The 26,231-nt window shown below is 44.3% G+C and overlaps 1 protein-coding gene across 6 annotated transcripts; it reads left to right on the top strand.

Moving 5' to 3' along the window:
- Nucleotides 1–244: 244 nt before the first annotated feature.
- ATP7A (ATPase copper transporting alpha) lies at nucleotides 245–19,022 on the top strand. Of its 6 annotated transcripts, none has more exons than XM_086470142.1 (23): nucleotides 251–364; nucleotides 3,364–3,856; nucleotides 4,594–5,328; nucleotides 5,960–5,965; nucleotides 6,660–6,860; nucleotides 7,887–8,050; nucleotides 8,618–8,779; nucleotides 9,387–9,463; nucleotides 9,636–9,861; nucleotides 10,252–10,485; nucleotides 10,791–10,882; nucleotides 11,303–11,430; nucleotides 11,598–11,752; nucleotides 12,048–12,182; nucleotides 13,037–13,231; nucleotides 13,398–13,580; nucleotides 13,903–14,116; nucleotides 14,773–14,919; nucleotides 15,356–15,498; nucleotides 16,256–16,459; nucleotides 17,061–17,178; nucleotides 17,667–17,769; nucleotides 18,551–19,022. In XM_086470142.1, exons 1-23 carry the CDS (start codon nucleotides 257–259, stop codon nucleotides 18,825–18,827), a joined length of 4,500 nt encoding a protein of 1,499 aa, XP_086326268.1. In that variant the 5' UTR covers nucleotides 251–256; the 3' UTR covers nucleotides 18,828–19,022. The 6 variants fall into 6 exon arrangements, with proteins under 6 accessions (XP_086326272.1, XP_086326268.1, XP_086326269.1 ...); XM_086470143.1 differs by lacking the exon at nucleotides 5,960–5,965 and adding an exon at nucleotides 5,918–5,920; XM_086470141.1 differs by lacking the exon at nucleotides 5,960–5,965 and adding an exon at nucleotides 5,689–5,694.
- The last annotated feature ends 7,209 nt before the right edge of the window (nucleotides 19,023–26,231 follow it).

The raw sequence follows: 26,231 nt of genomic DNA, 5'->3' as shown, positions 1-26,231 counted from the left end.
ACTCTCGATTGCAACACAAATCGAGTAATGGAGGTCCGAACACTTTTCCTTTTTGAAAATTCACAGGAATAAATACACAAAGTTCTCCTTCCTGTTCAGCTTTGCTCAGGTTTTGACATCTACGAGTTAGGTGTGGGCAAATACATCATCAAATAAATCCCCGTTTTGATTTCAGTCTTTGTGAAACAATTTAAGAACAAATGTCTTCGTTGTTTTTTGACCGACAGCAATGAGAAGACTTGAGTAGAATCTCACAATGGAGGTAAAATCCGTAGTCCTCGGTGTGGAGGGGATGACGTGCAATTCCTGTGTTCAAACCATCGAGCAGCATGTCGGGAAGATGAGTGGTGTCCATAACGTTACAGTAAGTAACACTGTTGCTGTTTCTTACAAAGCTTTGTTCTTATATCAGAAACAGTGGTAAAGTATGCACCGAGGGAGGAAAATAATGTGGAAATGATATATTCTGTACGTTTCAGGAGAAGCTGGTGTTAGAAATGCGTTAGTTTATTTCTGGTATAAGAGAAAAACAAGCGCTGACTTTACTGCAGTGGGAGCCAAGTCGTTATCTGTTACTCTGAAGTAATTTTCTGCTTTACAATTAATTCAGTATTGTGAAGTAACGAGAAGAAAGTCCAAAAAAGGCAAGAATAGGAAGCTTTTAAATAAGATAAAGCAAAAGCCCTAGAACTTACACCAGTGAAAAAAGCAAGCTGTCCTTGTCCCTTACACTGAATAAACGTCAGTAGTTGCTCACAAGCCTCCAGGCTTTTTCTTTCAAACTGGTAGTACATGGAGGTCACTTGTACAGGTTCGAAAGCCTTTGTGGGCTTGAGGTGTCCAGTTAATCATGTGAAAAATAAAGCTGTTTTGTTGTGGCTCATGAAATAAGAGCAGCAGGTAATCCAGGTGGCGCAGGAAAGTCTTTCTGTCTCTTTCAAGTGTTAGAGGTTTCCTTTCCTTTGTGCTGTCCGTGAGGAAATGAGAGAAAGCAGCAGAACTGTAGCCTTGAACTGTTAACAGAGCTACTTGGTTTGCCCTTAATCTAGACTTCCCTGATCTGACTTGATTTTATCTTTTTTTTTTTTTTTTTTTTCTCCTTAGCTCAGAGGAGGTTGGAGTTTGTTAGGATTTTTTTCTATCATGGGCAAAGTATTGGACTGTAGAGTATTTCAGGGTGAGCTGCTTTTTCATACACAATACAGCATTTTACAGTAGTTTTAATAATGGAAACAGTTTAAAAGCTGGGAGATTCCTGGTAGTTTTATGACCTAATGAGTGCTAGAAAGAACAGTCCCAACCATAGCAGCAACAGAAAATGGCAAAGTTTAATTACTTGGTATCTGGGTTCTGAAATCATACTGTAACATTCTGTAGTGGCTTATTTTACTCCAAAGAAAATAATATCTTCCTGGTTCCATCAAAAGATAATTTCTGTTTTAGTGGCTCTGTCTTCGATGAGCACTCTCCTTCCCAGAGCAGGGTATGCTGTCTCAATCTGGGGGGCACGTTCCCGCTAGCTGATTTTGAAGGGCTCGGTGCAAAGGCGGAGGGCACCAGTTAGTGCACTCTCCTTTGGCCTGGGGTAGGCCTTCCTCTGCGCACGTGTACATTTTGGGGAACGGCAGCAATATTTACAAGACGTAGAATTTATCATCTTCCTTCAACTTTAATGGAGCTTTAACGTGATAGGAGGCTGTGCTCTGCCAGCAGAACCTTGGGTCACTGGGCAGACTGTTCGGAAATGGGGGTGCTGCGGTTGACATCCGTGGCGTGGTGCGGTCAGATACATCACTAGGTGCCCGCAAGCACGAAGTCAAATGAAGGCTAAAAGCAGCCTGTGAATTAATACCCCCAAATACACTGACTTCAGGATCCTTTCTTTCTCCCTTATTCTAGTGAAAGATTTAATCTCGTCAACTTTGCATTTTTATTGTTTCAACTAATTCCTGAGAACCTACAGATGACTTCAGGTAGGAGAAGGAGGAGAGATTCATACTTCTGAAGACATCCCGTGGTGTCTTTTGCATAAGGAATGGAGCAGGTTTTTAAAAGGACAGTATTAAGAGTTTTGTATTTAGGTTTTAAGGTAAATACCTTATCCCAAAGCCAAATTCCATTTCTAAAACTACTCGTGGCAAGAAAATATATTACAAAAACTTAGTCTGAGTAGAACAGGACTATAAGAAACTTTGAGGTCGTGTTCAGTAATTATCCTCATTACAACATCAGAACTTCAATTTAGCCAGATCATTTGTTTCAGAAAAATCTCTGAGAGTAGTAAAACCGGGTTTTGTTTAGTGATTACGAATTAGGTCAGCAATGAATGTTAGATGGCTAATACAGACAAACAGAGCTGCATTTGGGTTATTTTGCCTGCAACTGCAATGAAACCAATAAATGTCAATGTTGCTGATTCTGCTAAGGCCCATAATTGGGACAAAAACGAAGAAAGATGGTTCTTAAAATGACTTAACTGGCCTAATTTAATCATGACTGTGGTCTTTAGGTTGTACTTTTGCCCAGAGGAAAGATAAAATTGAATGATAATGTGTTGGGCCTCTGGCAGGCATTGGCCTTCCCTTTTGGAAACTGCAGTAATTGTGTTTGATACATCAGGAATTGGGAGCAAATTCAATTGTGGATATTTGTACCATCTGATGTGAAAGGTTAGTACCAAATCAGGGCGCCCCTGGATCACCAGAATGTACAGAGAGGAAAAGCAGCTGCTTTAATGTTTGTCATAGATCAAATTTTGAAACTAAATTTTGTCCTGCCGAGTCTGATGCACATGATTGCTCACAGCAGGTTAACAGCCTGTGCCTCAGATGCCTAGAAATACTGGACTCCTTTCACTGCTACTTAAATCCATGGGTTTTCTCAAAGAGTGGTTTTTTCCATCCTTGTAGCCCAAGGGTGATTACTGCTAACTGCAGAATGGTACATGTGATTAGAATTTACGTTTGGGTTTTTAATTGGGTTAGTCATCGTAATTTAAGAGAGTTTGGCGCTGGAAGTTTCATTAAATGCGTTGATGCCGTCGGGATGAGTAAATTAAAAAATAAAAATTAAAAGGAAAGCTTAAAAGTGGCCAGACAGAGCAGGATTCTGAAACTGGTGGAGGAAAAAGGAAAGAAAAATCTGTTCTTCCGAGCCGTGTTGCTGCATAGATGAGCAGAAATTACTTTACGGTGGCTATTGGCACGGCTTTACTCCTCAAGGTGAGTAGTGATGGATAAAATTATACTGGACACGTATAAATATATTCAAGTAAAAGCTATTTCTAGTCTCATGCAGGGTATTGGTTCTCATCTCTTAGTATTGCAGCTTGCTAAATTGTTTTGGTCTTTTCTCCCTTGCAAGGTGTCTCTGGAGGATAAGAGTGCGGTCGTCATTTATGACTCAAACCTGCAGACTCCAGCGACGCTGCAGGAAGCAGTCTATGACATGGGATTTGATGCTACGTTAGCTGATTCAAACCCACAACCTGTTTTACCTGACACTGTTTTTCTTACAATTCCTCCTCAGTCAGCTCTGACATCTAAACAGATTTGTAGTGCACTACTAAAGAACAAAGGTATCGTGGATGTTAAAATATCCACCGATCAAAAAACTGCCGTGGTGACTTTCATTTCTTCCATTATAAACGGCAAGGAGATTAGCCAGATGGTCCCAGGAGCCGATGTCGATGTCTCTGCACCGGAGGTAATGCCTGGAACTGGTAAAGATTCCAGCTGGTCTCAAGCAAGTAGCAGCGTTGTGCTGCGCCTGAAAGTAGAGGGGATGACCTGTCATTCCTGCACCAGCACCATTGAGGGGAAGATTGGCAAATTGCAAGGAATTCAGCGCATTAAAGGTACAACCTTGGTGTGTTTTTATGTGAATCGAAGTTGGCCGTGCTGTTCTCTGGTGGTGTGGTGGAGATAGCTTGGCTTTAGATTAGACAGCGTAGTGTGACAGTTAATCTTTATGCTACAAGTTATGTAGTTATGTGTTTAATTTGTATTAGAAGTGAAGAAGGGGGCCCAAACTGTGGTGAGGCTGTTGCTGTTACATGTGTGACAGTATTCAGTGGTTGCTTTGTATTTTGGTCAGGAGCCTGGAGCAGTCATGTTCCGTAATTTTGTTACCAGTTACAGAAATCTCTAATACCAGATGTCCTTTTTTTAATTGTAATTAATATTAGTTTATATTTTCTGTTCAATTACAAATTCATATTGGCATATATGTGACTGTATCTAAAAGGCAAGACAAAATTGTCTGTATAAATAGGTTTGGCATAAATGTACTGCCACAGGCCCCTGATAAAGGATAAATGTAGTAAGAAATAGTAATGACATTTGTGAAAGTCGTGGAGAAAGAGCAAAAAATTGAGGAAAAGGAGCTGAAAATTGTTGTAGAACTAGACAACAATTGCTTGAAGAACCAAGTCGTTTGATATTTACCAAACCAATTAAATCTGCTTTGATTGCAGTTACATTTCTCGGCATTTAAAGCGTTCTTGGAAAGCTTTGACAACATTGGTTGCTCTTAGGGCAACGTGCTGGTTATGCTTAGGGCAGTAATGCACATTTATTTCTGATTAACTTTCAGTGTCCCTGGACAATCAGGAAGCTGTTGTTGTCTACCAGGCTCATCTAATTACAGCCGAAGAAATAAAACATCAAATTGAAGCTGCAGGTTTCACGGCATCTCTCAGGAAGCAGCCTAGACCCCTCAAGCTCAGTGCTCTTGACCTGGAAAGGCTGAGGAATACTCAGCCGACAGGCTCTGAGACAGCACTGCAAGAACACTCGAATGCGAACGACACAAAGACAGTTGTCTTCAGAATTGAGGGCATGCACTGCAGTTCGTGTGTCCTCAATATTCAGAGTACCATATCAGCACTCCCCTCTGTAGCAAGTATAGCTGTTTCATTAGAGAAGAAATCTGCTGTTATAAACTATAACCCAAACCTAATTAGCGTGGACAAACTGAGAAGAGCCATAGAGGCAGTGTCTCCAGAGACATTTCAAGTCAGCCTTCCTGATGAATATGAAAACGTGGCCCGTTTTCCCCCACGGGCGTCTCCCCTGAAGTCTCCTCATCCCGCTTTGCAGGATGCCGGCCAGCCGCTTACTCAAGTTGTCGTCATAAATATTGAGGGAATGACTTGCAGCTCCTGCGTGCAGTCCATTGAGGGAGTCGTGTCCCAAAAGGCAGGTGTAAAATCTATTCACGTCTCTCTCGCCAATCGTAATGGGACTATAGAGTACGACCCTCTGCAAACGTGCCCGGAAGAGCTGCGGTCCTCAATAGAGGATATGGGGTTTGATGCATCGTTATCAGGTAATGATGGGCTAAACTTTTAAATTTAAAGGGCTTGTGCAGTTCTGGGTAGGATTTGGTACCACCCAAGATGAAATTTAGCAGTTGACCTGTACTTGGTGCTCGCCAGGAGGAGCTTTATATCTTCACTGTCAATGAGATAATTAAATATCCATGCGCTTCCTTTAATACATCAGGTTAATTAAAAATGATCGAGCTGTATGACATATTTATATTTCCACATAAATACTGATGTCTGAATAGTGCTCAGCTTGCTGCTGTGTAATATTCACGGCATGGGTATGGAATTGGAGCTTTGCTGGCTGCGAAGAATATTACAGATTGCGGAGCTGGAGTTTCTTTAATAGCAAATAATCCAAGACTTGGGTTCTGGGGGGTAACTAGCAAAGGAGTATTGATCCAGGCTCCGGTGTGACTGACGAGTGACAAGAATCTGAAGAGCGTGGCCATGGCTGAGGAAGTTGAAATGACGCTGTTGTGAGAGAACCCTGGTGGGCAGCTGAGCGCCACCCAGCCACTCGCTCACTCGCCCACGGTGGGATGGGGAAAAGAAGGGTAAAAGAGGAAAAACTCGTGAATTGAGATAAAGATAGTTTAATAGGTAAAGGAAAAGCTGCGTGTGCGAGCGCAGCGAGGAGTTAATCCCTTGCTTCAGGTCGGCAGGCAGGCGTTCAGCCATCTGCAGGAACGCAGGGTTTCATCCTGTGGGGAAGACAAACGCCATCGCTCTGCACAGCCCCCTCTCCTCCTCCTTCCCCCAGCGTCTCTCGCTGAGCTTGACATGATGTGGTGTGGGAGAGCCCTCTGGTCAGCTGGGGTCAGCTCTCCTGTCTGGTCCCCTCCCAGCTTCTGGTGCACCCCAGTCTGCTCGCTGGTGGGGCAGCGTGGGAAGCGGAAAAAGGCTGTCGATGCCGTGTGAGCACTGCTCAGCAGTAACGAAAGCATCAGGGCGTTCCCCACACTGGTCACGACTCCAAAAGGTAGCACTGTGTGAAGAAAATTAACTCTGTCCCAGCCAAAACCAGTACGGGTGCTTACTGTGATGACTGGGACACCGAAGGTTATTGCTTACAGCCTGCAGAAGAGGACAAGGGATCTGCAACAGGACAGACAAATACAACGAGGAAAGGCAAAAGGAAAAATAGTAACAAAACTGTAAGTTCATCAGCGGCCCAACCCTTTATCTTGTTTTCTTTTGCTTACTGTTAATTGACAGACAGATGAATCTGATTGACGAGGCAGATACAATTACTATTTTTTGGTCTAAATTTACAGCAAGAGGCGTTTATGGCTGGTGCAGTACCAGCTCATAATTGCGATCTCCTTTTCAGCAGAGCTACCTGTGACAATAGCTCAGCCCTCACCCCAAGTGCAGCTGGAACCTCACAAAACCGAGCCTCCCTCCAAAGCGTCGCCCACCCGCCTGGCTCGACAGGATACAAAGACTGTATCCAAGTGCTACGTCCAAGTCACGGGGATGACGTGCGCTTCGTGTGTAGCCAACATCGAGAGAAATTTGAGAAGAGAAGACGGTAAGATACCTGTCAGCGTAAGCTGTTACATTTCCAAGCGTTTCTTTTAGGGAAGGCTTCTGTACAGCGTTTTTGGTGGGTGGGTTGTCCAGAGAAGTGCCGTTGCTGGCGAGTTTCGTGGCTGAGAACGTGGCCTGCTGGCTGGTGGTTCGTAGGCTGAAACCAGCGTCCTTCTTGCTGCTTCGTGGGCGTGCTGGCTAGAGGCTGCCTTCGCGGGAGTTGGAGTGCTCCAAAGAGAATATAGGGAGTAGATGCAGATCCTTTTGAAAGTAAACCAAGTCTTTTCTCCTGGAGGGACGTGCCCAGTCTGCAACTTGAAGGCGTGAGCGTATGTGCCTGTATTAAAAGGGAGCTATTAGAGAGGGGTGGTGTTAATAGGGATTAAAGAGTCGTAAGTTAATTTTAGCTCTGCGAGTCAGGACGGCTGTGTCTGTCTTCTGTCAGTGTGATGCTGTTATTTGCAGGAATACATAGCTGCGTGGCTATGATGTAATGAAGAGTCGTTAATGCAGACTGTGTTTAATTATCATAATGAAGATGGGTGTGTTCCAAATTAACCTGGAGTTTAATTTCTTTAATCCTAGAAAATGGATTAATCTAAACGCTTTTCACTTAGGGTAGATCTAACAACGTGAAATCCTACTGCGCTCTTCCTCGTACATGTTCTCTCTTGAAGAAAAGGCTTTTAGAAATAGTAAATGCAGATCAGGAAAATAGGCAGGACTGTGTTTGAGAACAACTTCTTTTAAGCGAGAATAGGTCATCTTTTCATATAGCACAGATTAAATGTTTGAGACTGTTAAACATGCAACTGCTGGGGTAATCCTTTCATCCGTCACACCTACACTTAGGTGCTTTTGTGCCATTGTTGATGTATCTTCCAAAAATGGTGACGTTTTTCTTTATATGTGCCTACAATGTGGTAGTTTTCTCAACTGCAATAAATCACTGTTGTGCCATCCTGTTACAGTAAATGCAGTGTTTTCCTGTAAACGTGGTCTGCCATTCAAACATCTTGTTTTCCAGGAATACATTCCATACTTGTTGCCCTAATGGCAGGAAAGGCAGAAGTGAGGTACAATCCCGCTGTCATACACCCTTCAGCTATCGCAGAGCTGATACGGGAACTGGGATTTGGAGCTACTGTGATGGAAAACTGTGGTGAAGGAGATGGAGTTCTGGAGCTTGTTGTAAGCTAGTAACTAAAACCAGCCACCCCCTCTCTGTTACTTTCACCTGTTGGATGTGCTTGCATACGCGTCCACTTCCTGAAGCGTTAATCATGTAATGGAGATCAGTTTACACAAAATAAAGTATAAGTGTACGTCAAGTGTGTATCACACGTTATCTCTTGTCCTGCAAACTGTGCTGGCTCACCGCTGCTACACTGAAGCCGGAGAAATATTCCCGTGATTTTTTGATTACGCTGCCTATTGCAGGAATTTCTTTTTTTTGTCATTGTTGGTTTGGGGTTTTTTTTGTTCTGTTTGGGGTTTTTTTGTAGGTGAGTCTAGCTCAGCGTACCCCAGCTCTAAGCTTGGAGCCAGCAGAGCTTACTAACCTCGTCTCTATGCTATGCTTCCTCTGCAGCGCGCTCATCCTTAGCTAGAGAGCTCCATCTCGCTGCTTCAAAGCCCAGAAATGTGCAATAAGTAATTTAGGATAATCATAAGCACTTTTTCTTTTCCTATTTTTTTAAGATGCGTTTACAGAGTAACCTGTGGTTTTGATAACAGGAAGGAACCTTTGTTTTACAGGTGAGAGGAATGACGTGTGCTTCGTGTGTGCACAAGATAGAATCCACCCTCATGAAGACTAACGGCGTTTTGTACTGCTCAGTAGCTCTTGCAACCAACAAAGCACACATTAAATATGATCCTGAGGTTATAGGTCCTCGAGATGTTATACAAGTGATAAAGGTAAGTTTCATGAAGGCATCAAGTCTCCTAAAATATCCAGTGACCTCTGAAGAGTTACGTACCCCAGAAACAGAAAACTATTAAAGGAAAAAATCTGTCTTTTTTTTTTTTTTTTTTCCATTCCATCTGCTATCTTCTTAGTGTGAGTTTATGCAGGTAATACATGTATTCTGTCTCAGAAGCAGGGGTCTATTAAGACTTTGCCTAAGTTTTTAAACAGAAATACTAGGGAAGCCAGGTAGAGTCGAAGATGCCACCTATAGGTTTGCGGAAAAATAAAGTGTGTCCATGAGTACAGTAGCAGGAGACAGGTAGAATTAGTTCTTGGCTTTCTCCCTCAATTTCTGTGCTTCAGGAATAACCATTTCAGCCACATTTTAGAATACCATTTTAATGTTGTCGAAAGGTTGATTTCTCCATCAGATTGCTATTCTCTCTTTGCAAGGTAGCTGAAAAATAGTAACAATTGTGTCAGAAATGTTAATAAAGTAAATGAAGTGTAAGGCTGGCACCGTTAATAATCTGGCAGTAACTTCATAGGAACTCAACATGTCTTTAAAAATTGACTGTTCTCTTTTTATTATTATTATTATGCTTTTTTCCTTAGGATTTAGGCTTCACTACTTCGTTAGTCAAAAAAGATAGATCTGCCAGTCACCTGGATCACAAACAGGAAATAAGGCAGTAAGTATTCCTGAACACACTTCAGATTCTATAAACATCTCTGATTCTTCTTTTGTAATCAACAGTAAAGTTAGGATTTTTTTATTTTGTGACTGTGCAGACTTGCTAGCTAAATCCTTACCCAGCACTTGGCTGCAAAACTAATTTATTTCTTTATTTTTTTAACTCCAAGGTGGAAAAGGTCTTTTGTTGTGAGCCTCGTTTTCTGCATTCCTGTCATGGGGCTGATGATTTACATGATGGTTATGGACAGTCAACTTTCCGATGCTCGTGCCCATCACAACATGAGCAGTGAGGAAATGGAGGCCCTTCACTCCTCTATGGTCCTGGAATACCAGCTCCTGCCAGGATTGTCTGTCATGAATTTTCTATCGTTTTTACTCTGTGTACCTGTACAGGTAAGTGGGAACGCAACAACTCCTAGATGCTTGGGCTTAAACGCTCAGAGTGGAAGGTGCTGAGGAAATAAATCTGACAAGTGACTGTAACTATGCTGTTTCAAAATGCTTTTGAGGTTGTTAGGTGCTGTTGCCAAAACAAGTGGCGCTAGGGACCACTAGCTGCACTGGTGGGTGCGGGGAGGAGCTGGTGGAACTGCGGGGAGGTGAGGAGACCTGAGAGTACTGTGGTAGAGATCCCGGCCCTCAGCTAGAGCTGGGGTTTTGTTCAGGAAGAGGTGGAAAAGGCAAATAACAGGAATAAAACGGGCGTCTCCCACTCTTAACGGAAACGCCGCTGCTGTGTGTTCCGGATGCGCGTGTAAAACACACGCGATGCTCTTGTTACAGATGTTTGGTGGCTGGCACTTCTACATACAGGCGTACAGAGCCCTGAAGCACAGAACCGCCAACATGGACGTGCTCATCGTTTTGGCAACCTCCATTGCCTTCGTCTACTCCTTCGTTATTCTTCTAGTTGCAATGGCTGAGAAAGCCAAAGTAAACCCTGTGACTTTCTTTGACACGCCTCCTATGCTGTTCGTGTTCATCTCCTTGGGCCGGTGGCTAGAGCATGTTGCAAAGGTAAGGAAAATAAAAGCCCGTGGTAGCTACAAGCTGCAAGACACTAAGGATAATTTCAGAATGTTATGTATGCTTAAAAAAAAAAAAAATCCCATTAAAAACTTTCGTTGGGTTCTTTTAACCTTCTTTGTTGTAAAATCATCTCCAATAACTCAACTAGTAAAAATGTGAAATGACTTAACGTAAGTCTGTTTGCAGAAAGTATTTTCTTAACAGGGTAAATTGCAACATGTGCATTTTGTTGTCATTTACCCAGCAGTTTTTTCAATAGCATAGTCAGAAAACCATGAAAATTATTATTCTAGGGTAAAACATCAGAAGCACTGGCAAGACTAATTTCATTACAAGCTACTGAAGCTACTATTGTTACCTTGGGCCCTGATAACGTTCTTTTAAGGTATCTTGCTTTGTCATTTGCTTTTTCTGTTGTTCCTTTTTTGTTGTCGATATGCTTAATTCACAGACAAATGTTGCCGTTCTGTAGAACATGAAGCAAATAACGTCAGATTTGCTGGCAGATTTGCCAGACATAAATGTTAAAATGCAGAGAAAGTAACACTGCTCTGATTTGTCTTATTGGAATCTTGCTAGTTTTTGCTGTGGTGAGAAAAGCCACGGATTTTCTTAACTGGAAAGTAAACAAAACTACGATAAGATAATCGTAGTGCTCTTTAAAACAGCCTTTCTTCTGACTATCTTTGTGTGTGTGTTATCGATGCCACCCGTTGGCATTATGCTTTGTGTATAGTGAGAGCTCCTTTAGCCTGGGTCGCTCCAGCTAACAATCTCTTATTAAAACCGCTATACGTCGTTCCAGTGAAGAGCAAGTTGATGTCGAACTGGTTCAACGAGGTGACGTTGTCAAAGTGATCCCGGGAGGCAAATTCCCAGTGGATGGTCGTGTTATTGAAGGCCACTCTATGGTAGATGAGTCTCTTATCACAGGTAAGCGTTTGCTTTTCACGAGTGTAAAAATGTGTTTATTTTCTGTTCCTGTAAAGAAATCTGAAGCAGGGAAGCTGATGTCCTCCTCCCTCTCCCTATTGGAGTTGGTAGCTATTATAACGTTGCTGAAAAATCTACCTCACTGTCTGTCGTTGACCTTTCCTCAGGCGAAGCGATGCCCGTCACTAAAAAACCTGGCAATACGGTAATTGCAGGTTCTATTAATCAGAACGGATCGCTGCTGATTTCGGCAACCCACGTCGGAGCCGATACAACTCTTTCCCAAATTGTTAAACTTGTGGAGGAGGCCCAGACCTCAAAGGTACAGTACTAATCAAATTAAGGATTCGGGGGTTGTCTTATCATTTAGGCATCGGCGTACCAAGTCATTTGAAGAGCGGTTAAGATTTGAATTGCAGTTGCATAATGAAGTATCTTGCTGAATAAGGACTGTGATAAGGTCTGCTGTTCCAAGTCTCGCCGTCTTAAGTAAACATGTAATTGTTATAGTGTGTGGAATGCCAAATGTGCTGCAAACAGAAACTTGATTATATCTATGTCTGAGGGCATAGAAGAAAGCATCATGTTGCTGGAGCTGACGTGTTTCTCCTTCCTAGGCTCCTATCCAGCAATTTGCGGACAAACTTAGTGGCTACTTTGTTCCTTCTATTGTGGCTGTCTCTGTGGTTACCCTTTTTGCCTGGATTATAATTGGATTTGTGGATTTTGAAATAGTAGAAAAATACTTTCTGGTAAGTAAGTCTCCTTAAACACCTTCAGAAATACTGAAAATAATTAGGCTACAGGTCTATTAGAGTGCAATAGCTCCCGTTCTGGATTATCCCTGCAGGCAGTTGCTGACTGTAGATACTACATTATTATCATTGTTGTTATATTTCTCATATGATATATTTTTTTACACTGTATCACCTCTACATTTATACTTAAAAAGAATCTGCAGTAATTAACTCCTGAGAGTTAGTGTTAACAAAAAAAAAAAGTGTATTAAAACCAAAGGTAAATACTAGACATCAAAATTTCCCAGTTTCCAGCCCTTCTCTGTGGGGGAAAAGTAGTCCCTTGTGTCACAAGGTCCAGTTCTGCATCTGCTTTTGTAGCACAGCTCTGTGGAAATTCAACTTTGAGATCAGTGAAATCCATCTTCATTACAGATGCCAGAGGAGGATCAGGATCCTAACTTGTACCTTAGGGTTGCTTAGGTCACGAGTTTCTTGGTTCATGACTGTTTCTGGTTAGAATTTATTAGTTTCCAGGAGAGAAATCTTCATATCCTCTTTCTCTGTTACTGCATCCATTGTTGATAGAGTAGCTCTTATTAATTACGGCGTAAAAGAGTTATCGTAGCACGTGGTACCTTGTTTAGGAAAACGTCCTGTAAATGGATTGCGAGTGTCTGCAGTCTAGAACAGAATGTGGTCGTTAGTTAATTAATCATTGATGTAGTCCTTAATCTTAGCTTTTGTATAATAATATTTCAGCTTGTGTATTTGGAGACACTAATTTAACATCAAAGGCAACGCGTAGTTAAACACGTCATTGCTATTGTTCCGTTTCTTCCGTTACTAACCCAAACTTCTGTCCCTAGGGCTACAACAAGAGCATTTCTGCAGCCGAAGTCATCATCCGCTTTGCTTTCCAAGCCTCCATCACGGTCCTGTGTATTGCCTGTCCCTGTTCCCTGGGGTTGGCCACCCCCACCGCTGTGATGGTCGGCACTGGAGTAGGAGCCCAGAACGGCATCCTGATCAAAGGGGGCGAGCCGCTGGAGATGGCCCACAAGGTGGGAACGGGGTGGTTGGGACGAGACTCCGCAGGCTGGGGTGGGCGGCGTTCTGCCAGCTGCTGCCTGAGGCGGATGTGTCAGCACCTCGGGTTCATTCGCGTGGCTTTCTGAGGCAGGTGGGCATCAAAGCTTTGTTGAGTGGAGTCTTCCTGTCCCGCTGCAGGTCAAGGTGGTTGTGTTTGACAAAACGGGTACCATAACTCATGGGACTCCGGAAGTGATGCAGGTGAAGTTTCTGGTGGAGAGTAACCAACTACCACGAAATAAAATGCTGGCGATAGTGGGCACCGCCGAGAGTAACAGCGAGCATCCTCTTGGGGTAGCAATAACAAAGTACTGCAAAAAGGTGAGTGAGCGATGCAGGAAAAGAGTAGTTTGTGTTATGGAAGAACCTCTCTTGCAGTGCTTCGTGTGTCTGAGTAGTCTTGTGTTCTCTAGAAAACAATGAATGTATTTATTCAGTTGGGAAAGCTGAAAAGTGTGGAGCCACACAAATCACTTAATACCACGTTAGGTGCGCTGGATACTCAGTTTGAGTATCCAGTGATTGAATATTTCTCTGCTCCTGTTACAGTTAGTCTGGCTGCACTTTATTCTGTGGGGTTTGTAAATATGGCATACTCTTATATATTTAAAAACTTTCTCAGTTTACATCTTTTTTTCTTTAGGAATTGGACTCGGAAACCCTTGGGACATGTACAGATTTTCAGGTAGTTCCAGGCTGCGGCATTAGCTGTAAAGTCACCAACATTGAAGCGTTGCTCTACAGGAAAAACAAAATGGTTGAAGAAAACAATATTAAAAACGTGACGCTTGTGAAAATTGAAGAAAATAGAGACGAATCGGTGCAGCCTGCTTTGATTATTGATGCTGAGCTACCAAGTAAGCTGACTCTGGTTTATAGAATAAAATGGGATATTTTTGCTTTTGTGTCTTTAGGCTTCTTAAGAAGGAGGTCACTTTTTTTTTCTGCCCTGGAGGACTGGGCTTGCATCAAGGCACACATGAAGTAGTTGGTCGTTATTTCAAAACACATCACTGAGGACACTTTGATTAAATACGGTTTGATGTTGTGTGTTGAATATGGGGCTGCAATATCGTGTAGGAATTGTCTTCCAGTGGTCTCTGTTTTTACTTTGCTTCGTCCCAAGTTCCCGTTTGCTAGCCAAAGTTACGTCTATTTGCACAACTGCCTGGTTTTCAATCGAGAACAGCTCCCTGCATGATCTCTCAACTATATTGGCCTGTTATGTGTAAATTAGAAGCACTGAGAAAGGGACTTGGTCCTTTACTGCCCTATGACCTGTGGTTCCTGGTCCACTGATGTTGTAACTACTCATTCCTGAAGAACTGTTAGTGTCTGTCTTGTCAAGAGTAGATGAAAAGATTGGGAAGGAAAGTATTGAGAGAGGCTTTCTTTCCGTTTGGGTTCTCTGTAATGGTATTTCAGCGCATATTGGGAGAAACTGGACAAAACTAGCTGGAGGGAAGCTTCCTGGTTATCCCTGTGATGGTAGGATTGTATCTTCTTCCTTCAGCTACTGTGACGTCTCAGAAATACTCTGTTCTCATTGGGAACCGGGAATGGATGAACAGAAATGGCCTCGTTGTTAAAAGTGAAGTTGATAAAGCCATGACGGAACACGAGCGGAGAGGTCGCACAGCAGTTCTAGCAGCTGTTGATGGTAAGTTCAGTGCTGTCTTTTCCTACTCAAAGGTTGTTTTGTTGCTCTTTAAATAGAAAGTAATGTCGTAGCAGTTATACCTGAGGCAAAATAACGGGATGAAAAGAGATCCTTAGCTAGTTTTATGACACTTCCGTATGAGAAGGACCTCTTCTTGCCTGTTCTGGTTGGCAGGGGAGTTGGATGCAATGCAAAGACTTCAAAGACAGTGAAGGGGAGGAAAGGAGAGGAAAAAAAAAGGAAATTTTTTATTGTTAACCAGTCCATTCTCTGTATAGTCTTAAACATTGCTGCCCTTGTATCTGTCCTCCTCCTGCTTTACTCTCAATGTTACTGTTTGTGGAATTGGTCTTACTGGGGGAAAAAAAGTTAGGGTTTTTTTTTCCCTGAAGCAATAAAGAACTTTATTACAAACACCTTCTTTCTGTTGTTTTAGGAGTGCTTTGTGGCTTGATAGCTATTGCCGATACCGTGAAACCAGAAGCTGAGCTGGCAGTCCACACTTTGAAGAGTATGGGGTTAGAGGTGGTCCTCATGACCGGTGACAACAGCAAAACGGCAAGATCCATCGCCTCTCAGGTGAGCCGCTACACGTGGGGTTGGGTTTGCAGCTTGCTCCGAGCCACTTAGAGGTAGCGTGTTGTCATGGTGGTGTTGCTTGAGGCTGGCACAGAACTGGTCTATGTCGTATGACCAGGTCACCTGCCACGTGAAGAAAGGCTGAGAAACCTTGGGTTTGCTCAGCCTTGAAGAGAAGGCTCAGGGGAGACCTCTTTACCACGTACCAGTACCTAAAGGGTGGCTACCAGGAAGATGGAGACTCGCTTTTTATGAGGAGTCACATGGAAAAGACCAGGGGTAAAGGGGACAAGTTACTTCTGGGGAGATTCAGAATGGACTCAAGAAGAAACTTTTTCTTCATGAGGACAATTAGACCTTGGAGTAATCTCCCAGGGGATGTGGTGGATTCCCTTACATTGGGCAGTTTTAAGACTCAACTTGACAGGGTGCTGGGCCGTATCCTTTAAACTGCATTTTTACCTTGAAAGGTTGGACTAGATGGTCCTTGAGGTCCCTTCCAACCTGGTATTCTATGGTCTGTTGTGAAGAAATGGTAATTTTTTTTAAAACAAATTCAAAATAAGGGGGAACAAAAGAAGCCTTTTTGAATGGAAGCAGCATCAGCTTTGACTTCAGAGCTGTTTCCATATCAGGTGGGTTTGGTCTTTAGCTCATGGATGACACCATGGGTTTCAGCCTTCCTTGTCACGTTGTTTAAGGCCATAGCTGTGACAGCTAGTAGGAACGCTGCAGGACACTTTCTCTCTCTCTTTAGGTTGGCATCACCAAAGTGTTCGCAGAGGTTCTTCCCTCCCACAAAGTAGCCAAAGTGAAACAGTTACAAGATGAAGGGAAACGGGTGGCCATGGTTGGAGATGGTATCAATGACTCCCCAGCCCTCGCTATGGCCAATGTGGGAATTGCTATTGGCACGGGCACCGATGTAGCCATCGAGGCAGCTGATGTGGTTCTCATCAGGGTAAGGAATCAGAGTGCTTCATTCAAACGAGATGGTAAGAGGGGTTAGAAGGCCTAGGATGTCTTGAGTGATTGACACCACTGCGGAGGTGTACCACCTTCATAAGCCAGGAGAACTGGAGCAGAGATTGTCTTCATCGTGCTTGTTTGGTGTAGTGGAAATTACCCTCTGGAAGAAACTTCCCATTTTCTGGGTACCACAAATGTTGGGGTAATTAAAGCTTGAGAGTGGGCAAAGGAGGAAAACATGACCTGACCTTCGGCAAACCAAGGATATTTCAATCACACACCACGGTACCTCCAGGGTTACAGTCACTTCTTCCTGCGTGCTACCACCGCCTTGACAGAAATCCTGTCGGTGTCTGGAGCTGTGCTGTGTGCTGCTGTGCATGTTGTTTGGATTTCAGTGACATCTGGAATAGGGTGGGTGGATTGTGCGGGCTCTACACAGACAAACTAGAGCCGCCTACACAATACTTACTACCTATAGTAGGTTTCATCCAGCGTATGGTAGTTGGCTGTAAAATAAGAGTATGGTGACACTACGCGTATACTTTTCTTTCCCTCTCTTTGACTTCTCCCATAAACGTATTACCTTGCAGGATGACTTGATGGATGTGGTGGCAAGTATAGATTTATCGAGGAAAACGGTGAAGAGGATCCGCATCAACTTCGTCTTTGCTCTAATTTATAATCTCATTGGAGTCCCCATAGCTGCTGGTAGGTGACTGTTGCCCTGCACTAGTAAGATTGTGCTTAGTGAGTAGATCACGGTAATTTACTGCAGCGTGTGGAAGAGCATCTATTTTCTCTCTTACTGTCAGTAAGCACAGACTTCTCTGCCTGGGGACGGTGCGGTGGTATATTTTTTTGAGCCGTCCTCCTCCCACGTTATGGCTATTATGCATATGCTCAGCACGTCAAAATAACCTTTGAGATCAAAGGTTGATCAAATGAGCCTGATCCTGTGAACAAGCAGTTCTGAATTTCGGTCTGCAGAGGTGACATGTCAGCTGTGTTCACCTGGAGGTTCCAGCTGAGAGAGAACACGAATATTTATGTATTGAATATTTGTCGTTTAACACCTAAGTCCTATTTATTAATGTATTGAAATACAGCGAAAAGACAGTCCATGTGACACTGTCTGTGTTAACGTATGAATAACGCTGCGTTCCTGCGCTGAACTTACTGCTGTTCTGCTTTTCTAGGTGTCTTCCTGCCCATTGGGTTGGTTTTGCAGCCCTGGATGGGATCTGCAGCAATGGCTGCCTCCTCTGTTTCTGTGGTGCTTTCTTCTTTGCTGTTAAAGATGTGAGTATGAACAACTTTGTGGCTTGTAATTTGGGTTTGAAGCTCGGGTCTTCCACTTCGAGTGGCAGAAAACAAGTGTGGGACTGTGACAGATTTCAAAGCTTTTTGAGGAACGGCTCGGGCAGGTCTGTGTTCAGCAGCAGTTGGGTTTTGTTTTTGCTTGAGGAGTCGGTTGGTCCAAAGCGCTTCAGACAGCAGCGTTAAAAATGTCATTTCTAACGTGAAGAGAAATGTCCCAATCGGAAGTGAGCTCAGAATGAAAAATTCCTTAGTGGCCTTTTTTGTCTATTTGTGAGAAACCTTGTCAGGCCGTGCTGGCTTCTCAGACGGCGCAGCTGTAACCCCCACACGGACGCTGAGGAGCGTTGCAGGAAGTCACAGGCTGCTGCGCTCGTCACTGCCTCCCCGTCCCTTGCTCCGCAGCCAGGAGCAGTCAGTGCTGGGTGGGGGTGGGATCTCGTGCGATATAACACGCGGGTTTCGGCAGGAGGGTGGAAGAGCTGGGAAGTGATCGCTACAGCGGGGCCGCTCAGATGGGTTCTGTAGGTGCTCGGCACCACCGAGTAGGTCAGCCCTGAGTGACGTGTGTCAGCTTTGCCTGATCTTCTGGCCAAAAAGCACGGAATTCCCTTCTGGTTGGAGCCTTGCAAAAACTTTCATCCCTGTATAATGGATCAAATGATAAATGTCTCTGGGTTGTGCGTGATCACAGCAGGTAGGCTGGTTGCTTTCCGTATTTTAGCGTATTTGACTTCAGCCTGAGATGTGTTGTCGCCTTTAGGTACCAGAAACCAAGTTCTGAGAAACTCGAGTTCCGGGCCCGTGGCCAAATGAGGCACAAGAGCCCATCGGAAATCAGCGTCCACATCGGAATTGATGAGAGGGGGACAGGCTCTCCCAAACTGAGCTTAATGGATCGCATCATCAATTACAGCCGAGCCTCTATAAACTCTCTCTTCTCGGACAAGCGTTCGGTGAACAGCATCGTTCTTACTGAACCAGATAAGCATTCGCTTTTGGTGGGAGATTTTGGAGAAGATGATGACACGGCGTTATGAGAGACTCGCCCTTCTCCTCCCACCCCCACTAGGCAACAACAAAAAAAAAAGCCGAAGCAAAATGAAAAACCAACCAAAACAGCTGTCTAGGGGTCTGTGCATGTACTGATCGTTTCTGGAGGTCTTCTCAGATGCGTTGCTTCTGTCATGTAGAAAGCTCGGTTTTGCAGTGACTTTCCAGGGTCTTTTTTTTTTTATTTTCATCTAGGCTTACCAAAAAAAAAAACCCACCAACAAACAAATGGTGCAGGGGCTGTTAGTGCTGACACACAGGGCCCTGTTGCCATGCCGCCAAGCTTGCAGTATAGCGTGTTTTTTTGGCAAAGTGGTTAAGGAAACTAAGGAACCAGAAACTTATTTCCCAGCCTTATAACAGGCTACCTTATGCATAGTCAAGTTTAGTGCTGTGTTAAAAAATGATAAATTACCGCCTCTGCAAAATACTGAAGGTTCTGTGTTTGCAGATAGATGTGCCTTACTTCAAAACTTCCAGGACTTCTCTTGTTTCCGTAGCCTGCCTTCTACCAGAAATGGTTCCTCTCAAATGCCTTTTCTTTTTGCAGATGTCTGGTTCCGGCTTTTCACACTCCGGGCTTCAAATCCTCTCCCTGTCTGTGACCTGGATGGTTTTGGGTTTGCTGTCTGACACCATACCCACGTACATCCATGCCCCAGTACACTCCTACTAAGGTTGTCTGCTTGAAGGTTGAATGGGTTGGGAGGTTTGCTCATTCTCAGCCTCTCCTATGCCAAAAACTCCTGCAACATCTGGATACGATGTGAATGGGATGTGGTGTTGGCCAAAATGCTTGGCTTTAAGAAGGCAGCAACGTGGTTGGTGCTCACTCCAATATGTTCTAGCGCTCCTTAAATGAACCCGAACAGTCTGGATCGCTGTCACGCAGACTGCCTTTAAAGTCCTTACAGTTCAGTCTTGGGAGATACCCAACACCAGCAAAGAATTGATTGTGTGTTGGGTACTGCACCAACATCGGTCACTTGTAAAGAGGAGCGTCTGTATCCAGGAATGGTCCAGAATCCGCTCCACAGACTGATCCAAACCTCCTTTGCTGGGGATACTGAGGTACAAGCTTTGGGAATTAAGACAGTCTTAATTTGTTACTCAGCTGAAATACCAAAATGCAGGTTTTGGTCATTAAATCATGAATATTAAAAATATTCTCAGTGAGGAATAAAGGTGTTCATCACCCAGTAGCTAGCAACCTGTTTGTTACTTAATAAGCCTTGTTCTTGAAATCCGCTGCCGCGGCGGCTCGTTGAAGCACTTGCTGCGTTGGGTAACGTTGAGTTGCCGTGTGAGGTGCAGCCCGTGGTGTAAACACGTAGTTCAGTTTGGGCTTGTAGAGAAGAAAACGCTCAGTTCAGAGTACGATGAAGAGGTGTCTGATTGTTCTAGTTTTTAACTTGAAGTCTGATGTCGGTGCATAGATGGTGTGTGTAGAACGTCACAAGTAAACAGCTTTTGCATTTTGTCTGAGAACTACCCGAAAACTCCCAGTGTGTGGGAGCGGAGCAGTTGTGCTGTGGAAGATGTGGTTAGTAAATCAGTGCACTTGTTACATTGCAGTGAGGAGAACAGCCTCATTTGTCGCTGCCGCTGCTTGAAGAAACAAAATATTTCTGTTGCAGGATTTAGATTCTTAATATCTCTACGTGAATATAGATTATTTTTTTAAATTAGGCAATAGCTGCGTGTGTACATTGTAGTGTGAAGAAACTCTGCGATCTGTTACCGCCAAGCCATTCCATAAGAGGTTGTTCTCAGTTTTCAGCATCAAAGCTGTTTCTTACAAAGCAGAGAGTTACCTAAAAACTCCTTGATCTTAGTTTGATGGGTTTTTAGTGCTTCATGACCATGCAAACCATTTCCAAAGATTTCAGTTTCCTTGTTTATCCGCCCTTGTTCTGTTCTTCACAAGCTTCTGCAGGTGAAGGGACGTATTCCACCTATTTTTACCTGGATTGTGCTGATGGAGGGGGTCTTAACCATGCAGTGAGGACACGAGGCAGATCCTAGCACGCTTTCAGATGGTCGTTTCGCTCCTGTAGGTGCTGGTTATGGTATATATGGCGTGTAAATGGCAGACATCATGCTCTTACTGCAGGAAATAGAGTAGTAATTTAAGGTTAAAATCCTGGTTGGCATGAAGAATTCGTTAAATTATTTCCAAATATATTTTTAGAGCACTTTGGCTTTGACCTCTTGTTGTCCAGATTGTATGTAGGGTGAACGTTTATGGTGGAATGCTGGCTTTGTCACCAACTTTCTCCCGATACAGGTGGTGTTCTAGGCTTTTCCATGATCGGTGAAACCCAGCGTTTGATGCAGTTACTGAGAAATAAGGCTAATTTTCAAAACCAGGATACTTAATGAGGTGCAGAGGTGATTATTGGGGAATAAGGAAGAGTAAAATGCTGGCTGAGAGGGAGTGGGACAGCAGCTCCTGAGTACAGTCAGAGGATCCACCTCTAGAGAGAGCAAATAACTAAGCTAAAGACCAGCGTTAGCCCAGGAATGAGGGGGTATAAGGTGATAAATCCAGGCTGGAATTGAGAGGAAGCTTTTCGACTGTAACAGCTGTCAGGTTCCGAGTCAGCTTCTGTCAGAGCCAGCGCGCGTGGGAAGCAAATTGCTCTCGTGCTTCGGAGAGGGGCTCGTACGAAGCGACGCCAGCAAAAGCAGCGGCCAGGACTTGCTGACCCAGGAAGCCGCTTTCAGTCCAGTTCTCTTTGGGAAAATCCACCTGGACTTGTCTTTTGAGCTTGAAGTTACACAGTGTGCTAGAGGGGTGTATAGCTGATGGAGAAATTCAGAGTCCAGAGCTTTGCAAATAGGTTGTCTGTCCAACCACCCCCCCCCCCCCCAAAGGTGTGATACGGACTTACAGAATGTTTATCATGTGATCAAAATATTCTATAAGGTGCTTTATGTTGAAAAACCAAAAGATTTTTCAGTTTGAATGTACAGTGCAAGTGAAATGTGGAAGCTAAATGTGTTCCCCAGTGTAAATGTTTTAATATGTAAATATCTTGTTCCTGTTGGAGACAGTTTGGATTCAGAAATTTAAAATATCACTTGGAAACACAGAGTTACAAACAAAATTGTATCAGTAGTTTGTCTATTTTATTGTTTTCTGTAACTAGCTATTTATAAAACCTGTGCTCTATTTAAAAAACAACGTACATGCGCTCCAGGCTTTAAAAATTGCTCTTTGAATCTTACCAATAAACTTTTTAAAATAGTAGACACCTGAAATTTTATACGAAAAAGAATGTGAAGCTGGCAAACCACGCTGGAAACAAGCAAGCCTTTTTATTTATTAAAAACTAGGTTTATTTTTGTGCGTAGAACTTCCAACGAAATATTTTAAACTCGAGGGGTTGTTTGGTTGTGTGTGTTTTTGGTTTTTTTTTTTTTTAAATTCAATGTTGGTATGAGGAATGGAGACCTGAATGCTGTGGTGGAATGTTAATTTAGTGCTGTTACAGTTCTTTCCATCTAGAAACGCGCAGTCTCACAGTTCCTGTTCTTCTAAGCGTGTGCCTCCATCGTTATCATGGCCGCTACAAGCTGTGTAATAAAAATGTACCATCCAGAGCCTGTTTTAAATCATGTTCTGGGACCTCCTTTAAATATTTCTTTGCTGACTGAACAGCTGCTCCTGCCAACTGTGCCGCCTCTCTCCCCAGGGCGCCTCGGGCCAGGAAGGCATTGGGTGGCCCTGCGGGAGGCTGCAGTGCCCACCAGCAGGATCGAGGCTCCGGGAGCAGCTCTGCCCATCGCCTGCGCTTCAGCCTCGCCCAGTAAGAGCGCTCTGGGGCAGGGGGAAGGTGAAGCAGTGTTGCTTTTTGCTTGCTCAGCAAAAGGCTGAGGATCAGGGTTTCTGACATCCGTTTCCAGCTCTGCTAAACCGCGTGGCTGCGAGTAAAACGCTCAGCCTACCTGAAACTGGGGCTGGCGACAAGCGGTGGTAGTGAAAGCTGGGCCGTGGTGGAGTAATGGCCATGTAAAGAGCATCGCTGTGGAGGCGCTGAGGCTGGAAGAGGCTGCTGGAGGTCACGTAGTCGAAATCTGCTAGAGCTGGTTGCCCGGGACTGAGATTTTTTAGTATCTCCACAACCTCTTCGGGCAGCCTGTTCCAGTGCTCAGTCAGCCTCACAGTTAAAAAAAAGTGTTTTCTTAGTTAGGGTTACATTTTCTTGTGTTTCCCTTTGTGCCCGTTGCCTCTTGTTCTTGCCCTGGGCGCTAGGGAGAAAAGAGTGGCTGAAGTGCAGCCGTTTATGCCGTCCCTCCGAGTCCCAGAGAAAAGTGCCACGCGTGAAGCAGTGGGGAAAATTCCGTGTGAGTGCTCCTGTGTTCCTCTCAGGCCATCCTTAAAATAAGCCTTTGGGTCACAATCTAGCACAAGCTCCTGCCAAAGCCTAGATACTATCCTGAGCGGTAAGGAGGAGAAGATTCCCTTCTCGGCTCCCCCACTGGCCACGTTAGAAGAGGTCCTGGCAGCTGGTTGGGGTCTCTGACTGCCAGCACCCCTCCGGGGGTCAGGACAGAGAAAAGGTGTGAAGCCTGAGCAGCTTTGAGCTTTTTTTCTTATTTTCATTTTAAAAAACCCCCAAACAACACAACCAGACGCACGCATTCCCTGTGTTTCCAGGCTGCCTCTCCCCCGTGCCTTAGGCCTGTTCCCAGGTAGATTTGCCATACCGGCTTTTGGAATTAAATGGTGCTGGGTTTATTGTACGGCCAGCAGAAGAGTTCCTTTTTGGCTTTTCTGGAGCTCAGGCTCTGCTTTCTCCCTGGGACCTCAGCCCATCTCTGCCTAGGGCCGAGTCGGTCTCCCTTGGAGACGGTGCAGAGGGTTTTAGTGTGAAGCTGCATGAGGAAGAACCTCCCCTTGCATCTCCTCCATCGGTGTCCGAGATGACTGGCTGCTTGGCTGGAGCTGGATGGGCAGATCCTGCCACGCCGGGAGAGGGAGTCCAGGAGACCACGCTGCGGGGGAGCGTGAATGTCTGAGGTGAGCTCTGAATGCGCGAGGCGTGGGAGAGCCCGCGGGCTGTGCAGGCGCGTTTAGTGACCGCTAATTTTAGGCAGAATGAGTCTGTGTCTTCACCAGCTCTGCTGTTGCGGAGAAGCCTGTGTTTGCATCCAAGTCATTCTCAGATGAAGAATTTTGCTTTTGATTAAGGCACAACCCTGTAATTTCATCATCTTGGAGTGACTCTCATTGGCTTAATAAGCCCCAACAGGTGTGGAAAGCTACAGTTTTTAGCACCTGTGGTTTTGGAAACACAGGCTTGTTGCACAGAAATAGTAACCAAAACATTTAGGTTGTACTTAGGCCTTCAGTTATTTTGGGTTGAGAGTGTGTGAACCTTCTCATTTCAGACTGAACAGTCGATTTTAGCTATGGTGGAATTTTAAACAAATAAAAATTCGCTAGAAGGTTATGCGTATCTGTCCAGCTGCAGTCCTGCAGCAGGTTGTTTAGTGAAGTGGAGCAAAAGCTCCCCGCTCTCCTCAGGCCTCTCTCCCTGGCTGAACACAGCACTTGCCACGTCCCTTGCGTAAGGGAAGTGTGACTAAAGCCATAGTCGGTCTCCCGAGGTGCAAAACCCATCTCGGCCTCAGTTACACTAAGATCAAAGATTTGGTTTCTGACACTTTTTGCTTTTCAGCGGCTTTATAGTCACAAGGCTAAAATGGAATAAAACAGGCTACCTCAGCCAAAGAGTACTTTGAGATCTGGAAAATCTTTACCTTTTGAATCGTACAGAAAACAGCTCACTCCATCAGTCAGTCCGGACTGGCCAACCTCGAGGCAGCGGCACGGTCAGGTATCACGCACCAGCAGACCAGGCCTTTATACCTGCTGCACGGAACGCAGCCCTATTGCCGAATTATCTGGTGTCACTAGTGGTGGGAACTGGTTTCTGTAACTGAAAGTCCTTTGTCTAAGGCACGATGGCATTTCCCTTACACGCTGTACTTCTCAGGTCCTGGCGTCCGGGCAAGCGAAATGCCCGAGTCGGGTAAGTTACCCTGAGGTTAAGCTGCACAACCTCTCTGAACACAAAACTCACCGGATTAACACATCTGGATTTTAAGATTATCTCAGTTGAAGGTTCCATAGCCTCAGGGAAGATCACTGATTAATCTGGAAGACTCTGATCTGGATTCATTGAAACATCTTATTTATAACAAACTGTATTTAAAAAACAAAACCAGAACAGAACAAAAATACAACCAAAACCCTCAGACGCTTCTCAAGTAGCCAGGAGTCTCCAAATCCTGTGTCAAATATTCTTGGGAACAAGGTGTGATAGAAAAGCCTCTGCATTCATCTGGCCAATAAACATCATCTGCGAGTCAAGTAACACCAAGTTTAATTGATACAGAATTAGAAATTTATATTAAGACTCTCCTGGGATTCAGAAATGCCTCTCCTTCCCTGAAATCTGACAAGTCAGGGATGGTTCCAAAGGGAAAACTTTGAGTTGTCACAGGGTAAATTCAGTTGCAAGCCACTGATTTCAGTTTGACATTGGCTCATGTTTACTATGGCAGCCTCTCACCTGCCTCATCCCTTGGTGGCAGCAAGCACCTACGGGAGGGGTGAGCAGAGCTCTCACTTCAGTGCTACTGTTGTGGTGGAGGGGGAAAAAAAAAGGTTAAATTATTTGGATCAAATACAGGTTCTTTTTAACCTATATGAAGTCAGCAGAACAAACACCAGCTTCTAGGGCTCTGATGGAAAATGACACAGCAGATAACGACAGGATCAATGTTATTCTAAAACTTCTTTCTTGTTTGGCATTACCGAAGCGTACAGAGACGCCGTATTCCAGCAGCCACCACAGCCAGGTACTGCACTGGTTCATACTGGAGCCTCTGCAGCTGCTGCCTGAAACATCGTGTTTTCAGGCTCGGTGGCGGCCGTTTTACCAGCACACTCTTCCTGCGTGGAATTTTTCTTTTTAACCACTCCCTAGATGCTTTATTTTAGTATGGCCACATTATCTCTTTTTAACACACTCTTTCTTTAAGTGACGTTTTTAGAAAGCAGCTCTGCAGAACAGCTTGACAAGCCCTAAAGTTCAGGCTTTGATTCCAAATTCAGCAGCTGTCTTGATACCAGAGCTGCACTACTGGCCATGTTGGGGTTTTTCCCTTCCGATTGGCTGGATAATTTAAGTAGTAGCTGTGAATTTGTGAATGAAACCTGCTGAAGAGGTAAGATTGTTTTGTAACCCGTGAAACACATCTCTGAAATAAATCTCTTCAGGAGAGTTCGAGAGCTGTACACATACATGATCAGCTGCAACAAAAGAGCAGGATTCTTTAGCACTTCCAGTTTAACCTCCCATCCAGTTTTACACTTG

Source organism: Leptosomus discolor, chromosome 9 (genome assembly GCF_034619465.1).
Source record: "Leptosomus discolor isolate bLepDis1 chromosome 9, bLepDis1.hap2, whole genome shotgun sequence".
NCBI classification, from domain to species: Eukaryota; Metazoa; Chordata; class Aves; order Leptosomiformes; family Leptosomidae; genus Leptosomus; species Leptosomus discolor.
Note: the sequence above shows the minus strand (reverse complement) of the source record. Positions and strands in the feature narration are given on the sequence as shown.